This window comes from Trypanosoma theileri, assembly GCF_002087225.1.
Source record: "Trypanosoma theileri isolate Edinburgh chromosome Unknown TM35_Tth_17_V1, whole genome shotgun sequence".
NCBI classification, from domain to species: domain Eukaryota; phylum Euglenozoa; class Kinetoplastea; order Trypanosomatida; family Trypanosomatidae; genus Trypanosoma; species Trypanosoma theileri.
Window position 1 is genome coordinate 30,307 of NW_021639859.1, and position 16,150 is coordinate 46,456.

At 40.6% G+C, this 16,150-nt stretch overlaps 7 protein-coding genes across 7 annotated transcripts; all 7 read left to right on the plus strand.

Annotated features, from left to right (window-relative positions):
- Positions 1-140: 140 nt before the first annotated feature.
- TM35_000171170 (putative U5 small nuclear ribonucleoprotein component) lies at positions 141-3,035 on the plus strand (the record flags this gene model as incomplete). Its single annotated transcript, XM_029026196.1, has 1 exon — positions 141-3,035. The coding sequence occupies one exon, from the start codon at positions 141-143 to the stop codon at positions 3,033-3,035; it is 2,895 nt and encodes a 964-aa protein (XP_028882311.1).
- A 276-nt stretch (positions 3,036-3,311) lies between these two features.
- Positions 3,312-3,680, plus strand: TM35_000171180 (uncharacterized protein; the record flags this gene model as incomplete). Its single annotated transcript, XM_029026197.1, has 1 exon — positions 3,312-3,680. One exon carries the CDS (start codon positions 3,312-3,314, stop codon positions 3,678-3,680), a length of 369 nt encoding a protein of 122 aa, XP_028882312.1.
- A 488-nt stretch (positions 3,681-4,168) lies between these two features.
- Positions 4,169-4,780, plus strand: TM35_000171190 (translation initiation factor 3 subunit K; the record flags this gene model as incomplete). The annotated part of the gene is made up of 1 exon (XM_029026198.1): positions 4,169-4,780. The coding sequence occupies one exon, from the start codon at positions 4,169-4,171 to the stop codon at positions 4,778-4,780; it is 612 nt and encodes a 203-aa protein (XP_028882313.1).
- A 570-nt stretch (positions 4,781-5,350) lies between these two features.
- Positions 5,351-6,484, plus strand: TM35_000171200 (uncharacterized protein; the record flags this gene model as incomplete). Its single annotated transcript, XM_029026199.1, has 1 exon — positions 5,351-6,484. One exon carries the CDS (start codon positions 5,351-5,353, stop codon positions 6,482-6,484), a length of 1,134 nt encoding a protein of 377 aa, XP_028882314.1.
- A 507-nt stretch (positions 6,485-6,991) lies between these two features.
- On the plus strand, positions 6,992-9,160 carry TM35_000171210 (uncharacterized protein; the record flags this gene model as incomplete). Its single annotated transcript, XM_029026200.1, has 1 exon — positions 6,992-9,160. The coding sequence occupies one exon, from the start codon at positions 6,992-6,994 to the stop codon at positions 9,158-9,160; it is 2,169 nt and encodes a 722-aa protein (XP_028882315.1).
- A 442-nt stretch (positions 9,161-9,602) lies between these two features.
- On the plus strand, positions 9,603-13,283 carry TM35_000171220 (putative R-SNARE protein; the record flags this gene model as incomplete). The annotated part of the gene is made up of 1 exon (XM_029026201.1): positions 9,603-13,283. One exon carries the CDS (start codon positions 9,603-9,605, stop codon positions 13,281-13,283), a length of 3,681 nt encoding a protein of 1,226 aa, XP_028882316.1.
- An 883-nt stretch (positions 13,284-14,166) lies between these two features.
- Positions 14,167-16,047, plus strand: TM35_000171230 (serine carboxypeptidase S28; the record flags this gene model as incomplete). The annotated part of the gene is made up of 1 exon (XM_029026202.1): positions 14,167-16,047. One exon carries the CDS (start codon positions 14,167-14,169, stop codon positions 16,045-16,047), a length of 1,881 nt encoding a protein of 626 aa, XP_028882317.1.
- Positions 16,048-16,150: the final 103 nt, after the last annotated feature.

Genomic DNA, 16,150 nt, shown 5'->3' on the forward strand with positions numbered 1-16,150 from the left:
TTTTTTTTTTTTTGTATAATATTATTCTTTTTTTTAATGTTATGTCTATGTATGTGCTCTTTCTTTTACTTTTTTCCTTTTTAAGAATTTCAGATTTGGCCAAGTAGGCACGTGTCGAGAAGCTACAGTGTGCTTTAGATATGAATTTTGGGTATGACGAACACGGGAACCGACTGCAGTCTGATGATGACAGCAAAAGCAGTGACAGTAATGCCAACAGCAACGATAATGATTATGAGGTAGCTACTGTTAGTGATGATGATATGAAACATTCAGAAGGAAGTGATGATAGCAGAAGTAACCATACCGATTCATCAGATGAAGAAGAAAAACGTAATGGTGGTGATTCAAGCAGTGAATTTAGTGATGATGTTGAACTCATTATTGGTGAGATGGCAAATCAATCTATTAATGAACCGTTGGTGGATAGTAAGGATATTGTTTCAGATCGTCGAGCAGATATAACACAAGGTAAATTCCTTTTAGAAGACCGACGAGTAACATCACTTCTTATTCAAGATAAACACCAAAAACAAGTTTCTTCCCCTGAACGTGGATTTCTTGATCTTGTACGTGGTATTTCTTCACGACACCGTAATGTAGCTCTTATTGGACATTTACATCATGGAAAAACATCACTACTTTCACTTCTATTGGGAGGACGCTCCTACCGACAGCGGGAGGATGAAGTGGAACGTAAAATCTCCATTAAGAGCGGTATGGTTACAGAAGTGGTAGCGGGTGCCCAATACCAACAATCCTCACATCTTGTAAGCTTTATAGATACACCAGGACATCCGGATTTTGCAGCAGAAACATCTGCTGCTTTACGTCTGGCAGATGCGGCTTTATTCTGCGTGGATGCAGTGGAGTCGTTATCACGCGGGGGTGCACGACTGCTGCGACAGGCAGTATTACAGGAGGGAATACCAATTATTCTCGTCATCACAAAGATTGATCGACTCATTATGGATCTTAAGCTGCCACCCATTGACGCTTACCGTAAACTACGTATGGTGATAGATGCTGTGAATAATGAGATCACCAGTTTGGGTTCCCCGTTTCTTGTCTCACCAGTGAATGGAACGGTTTGCTTTACATCCTCAAAACTCGGATTTTGTTTCTCAACTGAAACATTTGCGCTAAAGTACAGCCGTGAATATCCTACTATTGATGCTACAGCATTGTCAAAACGACTATGGGGCCAGATTGCTTTTGAGAAGGGTAAATTTGTGAAAATCACAAACTTCCGTCAGAGACCTGCTTTTGTTTCATTTATTTTAGAACCACTCTACAAAATTGTGGCTCATGCACTTACAGGAAAAGGTCACGAGACTCTCTCAAGTGGACTTCATCCATATCCACGAGATCCTGTAAGTGCGGTACGTGAAGCGGTACGACTTTTCTGTGGTGATGCAGCAACTGAAGGTATTGATATACTCCTTAATGTTTTACCACAAACAAATGAACGTTCATCATGGCTTCTTTCACGGTATCGCCTTCCATCGTATTTGGAGAACTCCGCCATTGCAATTGCTCCATTACTACGATCACAAAATAATGGAACAGAGAACTTTGCAGTTGTTCGTGTCCTGTATGGTGTGTTAAAACGTGGTATGAAATTGGTGGTGGTGGATGAACATTCAAGTGATGCTGAACCATTTTATACTTTTGTAGTAAAAGAACTATTACTTAAAATGGTAGATGGTTTTGTTGAAGTTGAGTCTGCAATTGCGGGTCAGGTGGTTCTTCTTAATGGATTTGGTACACGACCAGGAAGTCATCTTGTTTTGGTTGGTGGTGCTGCTACAGCTTCTCTCCTTTTGGAAGAGGATGAGTATAATGCTGTAGAAGAAGAAGAAGAAGAAGAGGATGCATCATCTGCGTGGTTGGATGAGGTCCAAGTATATCCACTTAAATGTGGGGATCCAATTATTCACGTTGGTGTAGAACTTAAAGATCCCACAAAAAGTACACAGTTTCAATCTGGTTTACAAATTCTTGTACGTACAACACCAGGACTTGATGCGCACAAGGAAGAAACAGGAGAATTTACACTCACTGGTTATGGTGAACTGCATCTTGATACTGCATTGCATGAATTGCGATGTGGACTTTGTGCAGGAATAAAAATTGGTATTTCACAACCTTTTGTATCCTTTTCAGAAACTGTCCTAGAGAAGGATGGTATTTTGGCTGTTAGTGGCTCAAAGAGAGCACAAATTGGTTTCACAAGTGGTACAATGGATCGTCAATTAACAGAACGTATTGAATACGAACAACTCAATCTCTTTCCAACGGATGAAAGCAGTGTTGTAAAGGTATGGACAGCACTACGGCAATATGATATGGATGCTCTTGACGCTAGACATGTCATTGCAGCAGGTCCTCACGCCACTAAAGGACCTAGTATACTCATTAATGACACACTTGAAGAGGAGCAAGAATTGGCACCACTTACACAACAACGTTTACAAGCCATTTCTGTTGGGTTTAGATCTGCAGTGGCATCTGGACCTTTAACAGGTGATGTTGTTCGCGGCGCGGCTTTACGACTGATATTTGCTGATATAGCAGCAGAAATAAAAGATACAGCTGTTCTTTCAATTGCACGAACAACCGTCAAACAGGCACTTCTTGGGGCCCAACCAAGGCTTCTCGAACCCGTACTCGCTGTTGATATCACATGTCCTCCTGAGTGTGTGGCCAAGATAGCGGAAATACTTCAAATGCGCCGAGGTAGTATTGTGTCGGAGGAACCAATTGCCGCCACAACACTTGTGTGTGTGCGTGCGTTAGTGCCAGCAATGGACAGTTTTGGACTTGAGACGCAAATGCGAATGACGACGCAAGGTGAGGCATTCCCTCTCTTCAGTTTTGATCGTTGGGATCTTGTGCCTGGTGATCCATTTGATGCAACAATTCATGTTGGGATGCTGCAGCCAGCTCGTGGTTATCAGTTGGCACGGGATTTTACACTTAAAACACGCTTTCGCAAAGGACTACCTCCACTTTTGGCGGAATTTCAGCTTTGAGAGCGTTCGTATAAAGGAGAGCTCTTTTTTTGTTGTTGTTGTTCATCTTCAACCCACATCTAATGAAAAAGAAATACAATTATATATATATATATATATATATATATATATTACTATTATTTTCATATTTTTATCTGGATATTATTTGGAGTTGTTATTTCTCTTATTCCCATGCTTTGTCTTTTTTTTTCTTGCTGGTGCATGTAAAATATACATTTCTTTTTCTTTTTTCTTCCTTTTATTCTTTTGTGTTTTTCTTGTCCCATGAGTAATTCAATGGGATGTAAACAGAGTACTGTGAAACCGAGGCCTCAGGGGATAAGAAAGAGTGGACATGACAAGAAGAGTTGTAATCATAACAAGTTTAAATCAACATCACCTGCTCCGCGTGGTCTCCCCACTTCTGATAATAACAAGGAACCAAAACTTGTGGCAGCGTGGGCACTTCCTGATGAACAAGATACAAGTCTCAATACTATGCAAACTGTATACAATCCCGGATCTATTTCTATCAAAGAGACATATGGGTCAAGAGAGAGTTCTCAGGCTCTCAAGATGGACACCCAAGATCGGAACTTGCAAAGGTACAGCAGAGGGCAAAAATATCATTCAGTTATAGCCCCATCCTATGATGATTCATTGTAAGATCATTTTATTGATTCTTATAAGATATTGAGATGCATTTTCAGGCGTTTATTTTTATTTATTTTATTTTTGGATCTTGTTTGGGGAATGAAAAGAGTGAGCTTGTTGTCACTATTTCTTACCCTTTGTTGTATTTATTTATTCCTTCCTGTATATATATATATATATATTTGTATAAAAATGACGCAGACCTATAGTAACAAGTAATGATCAGAGTGATATCAAGAGTAATCTGATTATTTTTTTTTTTTAACAACAGTTATCGTTTTATAAGAACTTTATTTTTAATTATACTTGCTTAACTTTCTCACTGTTTAACATTTCCAATGAGAGAGGATTGACTCAAAACTATAGACGTTATCCCTATGCTTCCTTCCATCTTTTTTTTTCCCTCTTCTTCCTCCTTCTTCTCCTTTGTTTGATTTTCTCTCAAAAAAAAAAGGGAAAGGGTAGAACATCTCTCTCACCAGCATAATAAAACACTGAGAATGAGCCGGGATCTGGCAAAGGAGGTGGATCAGGCGCTACAGCAGGACACATATGATTTAAGTTTGTTTCTCCGCTTTTTGAAAAGCCACGTTGTGGCCGGCACGCAGCCAGACAAGCGTCTTCTTCTTGGAATTCTCTTGCAGGCGCTCCCGCGCTTCCACACTAGCGACTTCTCCGCCTGTATTTCCCTTGTGCAGGGCCACGTGCAGGATGCGCCGTACATTGAGAAGGAACTCAGCACCATTTACGATCTTGAGAACTATTTGAGCTGCGGCCGCTTCTCTCAGTTCTGGGAGGTGTGGGCGGAGGCGAGGGCGCTGCTGCACGCCACCCCGAGCTTCGAGGCGCAGATGCGGGCCTCCATCGTCACGGTGGTGAGCAGCACACTCGAGCAGCTCCCGCTCGCCAAGATGGCCGTCTATTTGGGCATCCCAACAACACAAGTGCAGACGGCACTGCAGGAGGCGGTGAAACTCGCCGGCGATGCGGTTGTGGTGCGGGGCTGCGACAACGAGACGGTGACGTTCGCAACGACGATGTTTAACACACCGGAGAGTGATACGAACCAGCAGCCACTGCGGTTTGCAGATATTACCTCCATCATCTCATAACCGTGAGACATCGGAAATCGAAAAAGAGAGAGACGGAGAGAAGGAAAAGAATGAGAAGGAGTGTGAGGGATGTGTGTTTTTATGGGAAAAGAAAGAAAAAAAAAAAAAAAAACTGACTCGAGGAAGAAAAGAAGAAGAAAAGAAAACTGAAGAGGTTTTGCTTTCTCGTTTTTTTTTTTTTTTTTTTGGTGTGTGTGTGTGTTTCCCATCATCTCTGGTTAAGAAAGTGTGTTTAAGAGAAGAGCTAATACGCTTACTGCTCTTTGGACTCGTTTCCTTTGTTGTTTTCTGTTTGTAGAAATAAATTACACCTCATTCAATGGGATGAACTCTCTACGATTGTTCAAGTGATATTTATTTTCTTTCTTCCCTTCTTTTTTTTTTTTTTTAAATTGACTTTGTATACATATATTTGCTGCACGATACAATATGTGTATATTTGTATGTAAAACAAAACAAAAAAGAGGAGTAGTATCAGGGCAAACATAACAGTAGGAGAGCAGGAAAGGAAAGAAAATAAAAGAAAAGAATACTATTTCTAACAGTATTTGGAATTAGGGGAAGCTGTACATGCAGTGGTGCAAGGAAGGGAGAGAGGTACAGCAAAAACACGTTTCGGCATGCGTATTTCACAGACACGAGGAGCTTAATAAGAGTGAGTATCTTTGCACATGTGAGAAACTCACAGATGTTCTTCACATACTCGAACTACCTGAAAAACATAATATCACTGATACTCTAACAAGAACAGCAGAAACAGGAGCAGCAGGAAGAGCAACAACAAGTTCAATGACAGTTGTGGAATCTGCCGCCCAGTTGTCGGTACATGGGGCGATATCTATGACCGCTTCGTATGCGGATTACACCTCCCGCACCCGCTGTCACACTGTGGAGAATCTCACAATTGAACAATGTATTTCTTTCTGGAAGCGCAGTGTCATTTTTGCTGCAGAATTTATACTCAGTGCCACCAATAATGCCATGCGGCGAAGTGCAGTAGTGGTGGGAGTCTTCATGATACGCAGTGATTACTCGGAATTCACAGTAGGTATCATCACACAATGCGCAACGCGTGATAATCGCTTGCAGCCCATTCTTTCTCAATTCTGCGACCATCACATGTTAACAAGAGTTCATGCGGAATTGCCACTCTGCGCAGCACACCGCACAACTACCATGCGGTTATGGTGGGAACCAAGGACAGAACGGGTAACTCCACATCGTATCATGCCACCTATGAAGGTAATTCTTGAGCAACATCAGAAACTACAGTGTAATGGAATTCCGTGTTGTGGCTATGGTGCCGTTAATGTATTTCTTTGTCGTCCCATGACATCACGTCTTTGTGGGACAACGAAGAAAACGCTCCAGTCCACCAACCCTGATGCTTTTGAAAAGATATTATTATCAACTGTTGATAAGGGACAGGGTAAGGGATTAAAGGATGATGCAGATGCTGCTATTCTTAATTCAGATTTCTTAAAGGATGCCGCATACTCTTCAGCAGTACAGAAGAGACAGAAATTGAAATTAGATCGACGACAAAATATCGTTATCCTTCACTTTGATGATCTCTCCGTTGTTGAGGAGGGTGAACATCTCATTGGTGTGGAAGTGGAAGCACTGCCCTCTTACAGAGCATTTCTACCCGCACTCTACGGTCACCTTGCACCATTCCTCGTGGTTGCACGTGAAGATGCCTGAGAGAAGAACAGGCAGTGTAGAATGGGATTTATTTTATCTATTTATTCTCTTGTTTTTTTTTTTTTTTGTTTTTTTTTTTTTTTTGTTTTCATTTCTCACTATTATAGGTATCTAAAGAGTTTTTTTTTTCTTTATTTCCTTAGTTTTAACTACAGAAGGGTTTGGTTCTGGTTTTATCATTTGTTTTCTTTTTTCTCTCTTTTGGTCAGTCAATTCATGCATACAAACTTGAATATTATATGCTGTTCTGGTGTGGAAGGAGGGAAGTGACACAGACATTTACAGCCCGTATATATATATATATATATATTTATTATTATTATTATTTCTGATTTTTGTATGTTCTCCTTTGAATTCTTTTCGAAATGGTTATTTGTATACCTTTTCTCTTTTTTTTTTCTTTTTTTCTTCTCGTTCCTCCGCAGAGTGTAGGTAGGTTCGGTGTTTGTTTTATTTTTATTATTCTATTTTTGACTCATATTATTATTTTTCCCCCTTTTTGTAGGTATGTCTGCGCTTATACAGCGTCTGATGGAGTTGGGGGAGGAGCCCTCAAACACACACCGCTTGACCACCTCCTCTGAACTCAACAACAAGGCAACAAAGGATGAACTTGTATCACAGGTAGTACAACTGCAAAACCAACTAGCCGATCAAAAACGCAAATACGATGATTTACTTGCAGATGCCACCAAACTACGATCAGAGTATGATGCCTATCGTCGCATGGCGGAACGAGAAAAGCGACAATATGTGGAACAGCGTTCAGAGGATAGACGCATGTTGGATGAATTGCGACGTGCGGGGGCTTCTGGAAAAATGGATGAGACGTACGTGCGGGAGACGGAGGCGAAAGTGGCGGATCTGCAGGATCGACTGCGCAAGGCATTAGAAGAAGTGGAGCGAACATACAAGCGACAACTCGAGGCGGAGCATGCACGAGTGGCGGCGGAAACGGCAAAGAAGGATGAAGTGCAGGAACTCTGTCAGCAGTTTGAACGATTTAAGGAAACCATGCGGCAGCGAAATGAACAGTTGGAACAACAGTTAAGTGAAGCACGGAAGGCTGTGGTGGTTTCTACTGCCTCTTCTCAGCTTTCATCCACACAGCAGGATAAGGCACTAACAGCAGTATCTAATGGTGGGAGTGAAGTAAAGGAAGATGAGATACCGAGTGGAGCTGGTGTTACGGTTAATGATGATGTATCACATCTCCAGGCACTTTTATCGGCGGCATCACAGCGTGAAAAGCAGTTGCAAACGGAACTGGCTGCAGAACAGACTCGTTATCAACGTCAAGTTGAGGAAGCCAATTGGGAAACGATGGAAGCAGGTAAAAAAATTGCAGAACTAAGAACTGAAATAGACACATGGCGTTCAAAAACATCACAGTTGGAAAGCGCATTGGAGTCTAAAGGGGAAGAACATACATTGAAAGAGAGAGACCTTCGGCATAGTCTTCGACAGGCTGAAGATAACGTAGCACGACTGCAGCGTGAATTACAGGATGTGAAGGAGACGGCAGAAAATAAACGTCAAGAGTATGAACATGCCCTTATACGCGAACGTGAGGCGGTGGCAAAACGAACTGTAATGGCAGATGAGGCGGAATGTCTGACGAAGAGTGTTAATGAAGCTATGCAAGAGCAACGAGTACACTATGAACGTCTCTTGCATGAACGTGAAGTGGCATTGCAGGAACAACAAGGTATATGTCGAGCATTGGAGGCTGCGCTGCGGGAATCACGTGAAGATAAACATCAACAAACAGATCGCATGGATGATCTTCGTCAGGAGTTGGACCAATGTCAACATACGATCAGTGAACTTGAACTTATGCAGGCACAAAGTCAACGATTAATTGCCCTACGCGAGGAGGAAGTCATGTCAAAGGAAGGAGAGAGACAAAAACTGAGACGACTCTTACGTGAAGAAGAAGAGGCCCATCACCGTACCCGTCAGCGTATGGTAGAGTTAGAAACACAACAAAGTGAAACAGAGCTTATCAGTGCAAGACATGCAGCTGTTACAGAGGAAACCTCTAATAGACTTGTAGCTCTTGAACGGGAGTGTAATTCTGCACGTGGTTTGGTAGAAGTACAGCAGTCACAATTGCAAACAAAGGAGCAGACAATACGTCAACTACAATTACAACTGGATGAATTAATTGCCCAAAGTGCGAAATTTGCTTATTATCGTGAAGAACAAGCGGCTAAAGCTCGACAGTTTGAGGGTCGTATTCGTGAACTAGAAGCAGAGAGGTCAGCCAGTGTTATTCAACAATTGCAAACGGAAAACTTTTCAGCTCAACCAATCTTTAGTACGGCACCTTTACCAAATGTTGGAAATGCATCAAACAATAATACATCATCTCCATTTGAATTATTATATGCTGCCCCATCTGAGCGTGTAAGACAACAATTTGTTTCAGAAGCCGTTATGTCAGCTCGTAAATTGCGTCTTGCTGCATCATCTCGTCTTCGAAAAGTTGTACTGTTCTCTATGGCATGTATTCTCATTGTAATTCTTACAGCTAGTTATTTTACGGCCTCACCTAATGCTAATTCCGTTGGGGCAATGGATGCAGCTATAGATTCACTTCAACAGCGGTATACATCGGCATCTGAAGCGTTGAAAAAGTGTCAAGCGAGTCTTGCCATGTGTAGTAAAAAATAAAAGTGATGATCAATTCTCCTGTTACATGCTAGTTTTCCATTGGTTTTTGCTTTTTTTGTTTTGCTTTTCTGTTTCGGTTTTTTTTTTTTTTTTTGTTGTTGTTCTTGTTGTTGCTCTGTGTCTAAAGATGTGTTGACATTGCTGGGGCTACTCATATTCTTTCGTGATGTGAAGGTGGACGTTATTTTAATTACTCTTTGTATCTACGTGTATGTATATATGTGTCTCTATGTTTCTTTTATTAGGTAATCTTCAGTCGAAGGGTTATCTCTTTATTTATTTTTTCTTCCTTTCTCCGGTCTTGCCAATTTTTTGGCGAAATTACATTAGGAAACAGAAAAAAAAAAGAAGAAAAAGTACGTGTTTGAGATTTATATATATATATATATACTTGTATAGTGAGGCTGATTCCCTGATACGCATAAGTGAGATCAGGAATTTAATGGATCAGTTTGTCAACAAAATTCGTTTTTGGGATTCAAAGGAATCGGCAACCTTTTCATCGCGACATCAGAGTACTACTGCTATTACTACTACTACTACTACTAAACAGACTAATGTGTTTTGTACGGATGAAACAATAGATTACAAAGCATATCACTTATGTGCATATGATCCTATTTTAGGAGTTTTAATTTGCGTGGGTAATAATGAACCAGTAGTTGTATTAGCTTCGGGCCGTCGACGGGCGGTTTTACCAGTGCGTAAAGGTACTTGTTGGTTAAATTGTCACATCCTTGCTGGAACTTCAAGTTTTCTATTACTTTCCCCTGATTGTTTACTGCTTCTTGATTATACACAGCGTAATCCGACTTGTGCACTCTTTCCTCGTGGGAAAAGTGAGACTTTCTTTACATGTTTGCATGTTCCCCAAGGTGTAACATGGGGAGCCGTTGGTTGTCGTAATGGTACTGTGGCGTATTGGAAGTTAAAACAGGAAGAGAACAATAAGGTGAGTCTCGTTTGGACAGCATTAACAAGTAATGTTTCTGAGTTTTGTCGTCCTTTTCTTCCTACAACAAATCCTACGAAAGATGGTTATATTTATGCAATGGACTCTTATGCGACGAGTCCAAATATGTTTATAGCAGTAATTTCCGGAGTTTCTGGGGTTTGTAAATGGGATATAGAGGAGAATAGTCTCTATACCCTTTTTACTACATCAGGTAATACCATAGGATCTGCTCTCACTACTTGTAAAGTGACACCAGGAGGAACCTATGTCGTTGCTACGACAAGGGATGTTTCCGTTGTTTTAATATGGTCAAATAGTGGAAAAAAGAAAAAAGATAAATCCGTGGAACTTACTTGGGTTTTGGAGACTGGGTGTCGTTTATCAACAAATTTTGTAAACCTGAATGAGGAAAATGAGATTGATGATACTATAGCTCCTTCATGTGGTATATATATTGCACGTAGTACAGGATCTTCAACGCATGTACAATCTGATAAAAAATGTCAAATGTATTTGTTGTTGTATTCTGCGAAAGATTTAGTAGAAATTGTGGTAGATATGGAGGAGAAACAGCTTATTCAACGAGAAGACATATTAGCAAATGTAGCAGCATTACAGTTAGAATCCACTTTATCACCTGATAGTAAGGATATGATTACATTACAACACATAATTCCGTGTACGTGTTCTAAATACTGGTTAGGGATGTGTTCTGAGACAGAATTAAATATACTTATTCTAATGATTCAAGATTCTGGACCTTTATTAGTTGAACGATCTCGTGCAAAGCGAGCTGTGAAATGTATCACAGAAATGCTAGATATCCCACGTTCTTCTTCCTCCTCAGATAATGAAATGTTTATCGTAAAACCACCTATAGAAACGATGTATACTATTTCTCCTTTTATGGGAAAAGTTCGAGAGGAAACTAACCCGTGGAATATTATCTTTACTGGAATGAAAAGGGTAAATGCCTCTGAATTTACAAAAGAAGAAGATAGTGCAATTATTGGAATAATTTCCAATGGATTTAGTGGAGGTATTTGTTTACTTCCCTCATCTAATGAGTGCTTACCTATACCTCAGGAATTGATAAAGCAAGATATCATATGTTCAGGTTGTGAGTATGTTGAGGGTGATGGATCGCTAATAATACTTGAACGAGCTTTTCCAGAACCTCCAGAAACAACAAAAGTAATTTTGCGTGCTGTAGCAAAAGAGGATATGGTTACTCTATTCATTATGCATCTTTCACCTCCAAAAGTGGAGTCTTTTCTTTTATTTTCGAAAGAAATGCTTGCGTCAATTGCATCTCTTACAACTGGAGGAGAATATGGTGCTGTAGCACGAAAAGCAATTTTAGTTGAATGTCATCTAGAGTCTCTTGATACTACATGTTCAGAATTCAACATTATGCATGGTGGATGGAGTATTCTTCTTCAGTTATGTGATGGTTCCTTGATTCTCATAGATCTAAGAAGCGTTGGAGATGTTGAAAAGGGTCATTTACCCCATATGGTACATTATCCTTCTGGTTTATTCCCTGCAGGAACTAGTGTCACATCATTTCATACAACTTGGTTAGATTGGGATGATGTTCCAGAACGAAGCAAAAGTAGGATAGATGGAGAAAGCTCTTTAGTGTTATTTTGTGTCTTGTCAGGTCAGAAGGGTCTGTTAGTATGGGATATGTCTCGAATGCGACTTTTAACCTATTTTCAAAATACAGAACGAGAAGATTGGCGTTATAATAGTCTTTTGACACACTCAAAAAAAGTTTCTTTTTATGAATCTAATTGGGGCAAGAAGCTTTTGATATCCATTTCTCTTAAGATTGATTCCACTACTGGCGGAAGTAATACAAATGAAGGGTGTATCTTTTTACGCGATTTCCTTGGTCGACTCCTAATTTCCTTTTCAGTGGGATACGGTTTGGATGGGAATAATGTTTGGTACCTTAAAAGAGATAATATTGAGAATGATTGTCATCCAATATCATCTGCAGATGCGCAATCCATTAAATTATGTATCAATATAGTGGATAATCAAGTTGTGGTAGATACAGGAATAGAGCTTTCTCTTGGTGAAACTTTATTCCCTTGTAGTCATATAGCTATGGTAGAGACAAGTTTTTCCTGGACCTTTGCAAATCTTGTATGGGAGTTTCTTGAAGAAAAGCAAGAAGGAGTAGCAGAATCAGAAAAAGAAGAAAATTCCAAATTATCAAGAGATGTTTCAAGTGATCAGAGGGAAGAGGGAAGTGTATTACTCTGTGGTGATAGAAAAATTAATATGTTTCGCGCTACACAACTGGCAACAAGTGGGGGAGAAAAAAAATCTTTGGCAATATACCAGATCCCGTCAGGATGTGTCTTGGAACATGCCGTGGTTTGCAAATCATTACGTGCTATTCTTCTCTTAAGTCGGGATGCTAATAAATGGCGATGGTTTAGTCTATTTGATTTAAATTCTGCTGATGAGTTGATGAAGCCATTTGTAATGACACATTTTGTTCACGAGGAAGGTGATTTGCGCATTTACCCAGTTTCCATCAAAGGAGACGGTGTTCACGTATATATTTTGGGTCGAGGTGGAACGCTTGGACACCTTTTACTTTCAAGAGAGGCGTCTGAGGAAGTAGCCCGTTTTAACCAGGGACACGGATATTTTACCAATTCATGCTACATACCTGCCCCGGCAGGATTTCGGGCGTATGCGCGTTTTTTGCCGTCACCACCAACAATGAAGCAGGAACATGGATTTTTAAAACGGCTGATGACGCTTCCATGGGAAGATGTTGTGTTGAAAATCGAGTGTGAAGTTTTGTGTAGCGAACGATCGGAGTCTTTTGACGAGTTTCAAGAACGTATCACGAGACCCTTGGAAAAGACCCCACCAACGGCACCAAAACAACCAGACCCCGAGCAAGAGCGAAAAGAATTGTTGCAAGGAAGTCGGTATTCAGAGCTAAAATCTATAGCCGCTCGTGAAAACGTCACCCTCAGCGAGGCGAGGCGAATTATGAGTGAAAACAGAAACCGTCTCGAAGAACGCGGGGAACGAATCGCCCAGATTGAAAACCGGTCGCGCGAACTCGCGGAGCAGGCCGCTACTTTTGAAGAGCTGGCAAGGAAGTTAAAGGAGAAACAGCGGAACCGTTGGTTTTAACAAAGTTGTGTTTGCGTTTGGCGGTGGCGGGCCGTTTTATTATATTTAATTTTATTTTTTTTGTGGGTGTCTCGTTGCCTTTTTTCCCTTTTTTTTTCTTTTTTTGTATCCTTATCCACTGGGAACTTTTGGAAAAAAAAAAAATATATATATATATATCCCGTTTTGTCCGGCGAGAGTCTGGGCGTGAAAAGGGTTGCGCGATCCTCTTCCTTCCTTTGGTTTTTTTTTTTTTTTTTTTTTTTTTTTTGTTTTTGCCAAAGAAAGGGGCTCTAGCAGAACAAAAGGAAAGGATTGGGGTTCGGTTTTTTTTTCCGTTCCCTCCGCTTCCCCCCGCTGGAGGGGGTCTTAGGCCCGCTGCCCCGGGGGCCCCGATAAAGAAATTTGGGGGCCGGGGCCGCACATTCCCCAAAAAGGGGAGGGGATCCCTCCCCGTTTTTATTTTTTTCCCGCCGCCGCCCCGGGGTTTCGTTTTCGGGCCCGAGCCCGGAAGGGGATTCCCGTTGGGGGGGTGGCCGAGGCCCCCGCGGTTCTTTTTTTTTTTTTTTTCTGGGGCCCCCGCGCCGCCTTGCGCGGCCAGGCCGGGGTGGGGCTTTCCCCGTCCAGGGTCTTTTTGTTTGTTTCTTTGGGGCCCCGGTGCCTCGTGCCCCGCCGGTGCCGTTTCCTTTTTTTGTTGTTCCCACCGGCTCGGGGCGGCGCGGGGGCGGGGGCGGGGGGAGGTCAAACCGCCCGTGCCGCGCGCCGGTGTTTTTTTTTTTTTTTTTTTTATTTTTACGTTCGGGTTCGCCGGGGCCCAGCGGCGTCTAAAAAAGAAAATTCTTCTTCTCTTTTTTCTTTTTGATCTTATCTTTAGTCATTTTCTTTTCTTCTTCTAAAGTTGTAGATGTGGGTTCTTTCCTTCATTTTCTTACTGGTGATTTCAAATGGGTTTGTTGAGGCTTATACGCCTCCGAATCTTGTTGGGGCTCGATTTTCTCATGGAGAACTTTTTCGCTCTTTGAAAGAAATTCATCAGAAAAATTTTCGAGCCAATAGAGAGTATGTGAACGGAACTGCTGCTCTATTTCCTCAATTGGTTAATCATTCTGATCCTGAGGGACCTGTGTTTAATCAGAGATATTGGGTCGATTATTCTGCTTGGAATGGTAGTGATAAAGCTATGTTATACATTGGTGGAGAAGCACCGGCTATCTCATCTCCTGATGGTTATCCTGGAATGTATGGTCACCAAAGAAATATGTTACTTTTTACATTGGAAAACCGATATTATGGAGGTAGTTTCCCTTTTCCTTTGACCGAAAAAGAAAAGCTTACCAAGTATTTAAGTGTTGATATTGCTCTCGATGATTTATATTATTTTCAACGTTTTGTTGAAGATAAACTTATTGGTAAAAAGCTACGTTGGCTTATAGTTGGAGGAAGTTACGCTGGTGCCTTGAGTGTTTGGTTCAAAGTAAAGTATCCAACTTCAGCTCTGGCGATCTGGAGCAGTAGTGGTGTTGTAGAACCTCGTTTGAATTTTTATGCTTTTGATGGTCATGTTAATTCAGAAATTCCACGTGAATGTGCAAAATCTGTACATATAGTACAATCACTCTTCTCAAAAATGTGGGAAAATTCAACTACCCGTTTGGAATTTTTGGATCGTTACGATATCCCATACTATTTCGAAAAGTCTGAGGTTTCCTCTATGTTGGCAGATGCGGTGTCAGGAGCTGTACAATACGGTAGAAAATGGGAAATGTGTAATATGATTGTAGATCAAAATAATATAGATCCTTTAGGACAATTCTTAAAAATGATTATTCGTTTATATGGCCGAGGATTCACTTCAAATTGTGGATACAGCACTCAATGTCTCACAAATACATCAATGTCTAATCATTGGACTGGTTGTGGTTACGCTTGGATTTTTCAAACTTGTAAAGAACTTGCCTATTTTCAGGTGGGATATCACAACAGTCTTCGACTTCCAGATGTAAGTACAGAATTTTTTGTAAATCAATGTCGTGCAGTATTTGGTGATACAATATTTCCTGACGTTTTTCAGTTTAATTCCAAATGGGGAGGTAAAAAACCAAATGCTGGAAATGTGGTTGCATTACAAGGATCTGATGATCCATGGACAGAAGTAGGAGTTACTAAAACATTTAAATCAAATTATCAAGCTTTTGTTGCAAGATGTGAAGGTTGTGGTCACTGTGGTGATCTCTCCTATCCAAACCCTGCTGATCACTCATCACTTCAAGAACAAAGAGAACGACTAGCGTACTATTTGGATATTTGGATGTCAGGGGAACCCACATCGTACATGCTCATTCTACATCATAATTTCAGTACTTTTTCTCTGCATCATAAGGAAGAATTGGTAAAAGCTGTTCAGAACGATCTTCATGATTTTTTTGATCATACTGCTGATATTCAGAATTTTACTATTGATAATCTCAGCCGCACGTTTACAATTAATTTTGTCATATACGTTAATTCGTTAAATAAAGATGAAGTGAGTTCTACAATAATTAAACTAAGGAATATGTCTTCATGGTTATTGCATACACAAAAAGTACTGGATTCTATTGGTGATAAAGGACAAGTTGTCGTACAGTTTTTTGAACAGTCATCACCTTTGAAACCCAGTGAGGAGAGTAGCTTCTCGTTTGATCTGACTGTGGCCCTAACCAGTTTTATTTTTATTTTTATCACTGTGACTAATATGTTAATTTTTGTATACAAGCTTTACAAAAAGAAAAATAACGTACAGTAGACTATTATCGATATTTAAAATATGCTTCGCTATTAGGAAAGAGAAAGAGTTTTTTTTTTTTATTATTTTATGGGGTGATGGGGAAAGGTGCAATAGGAAAGAA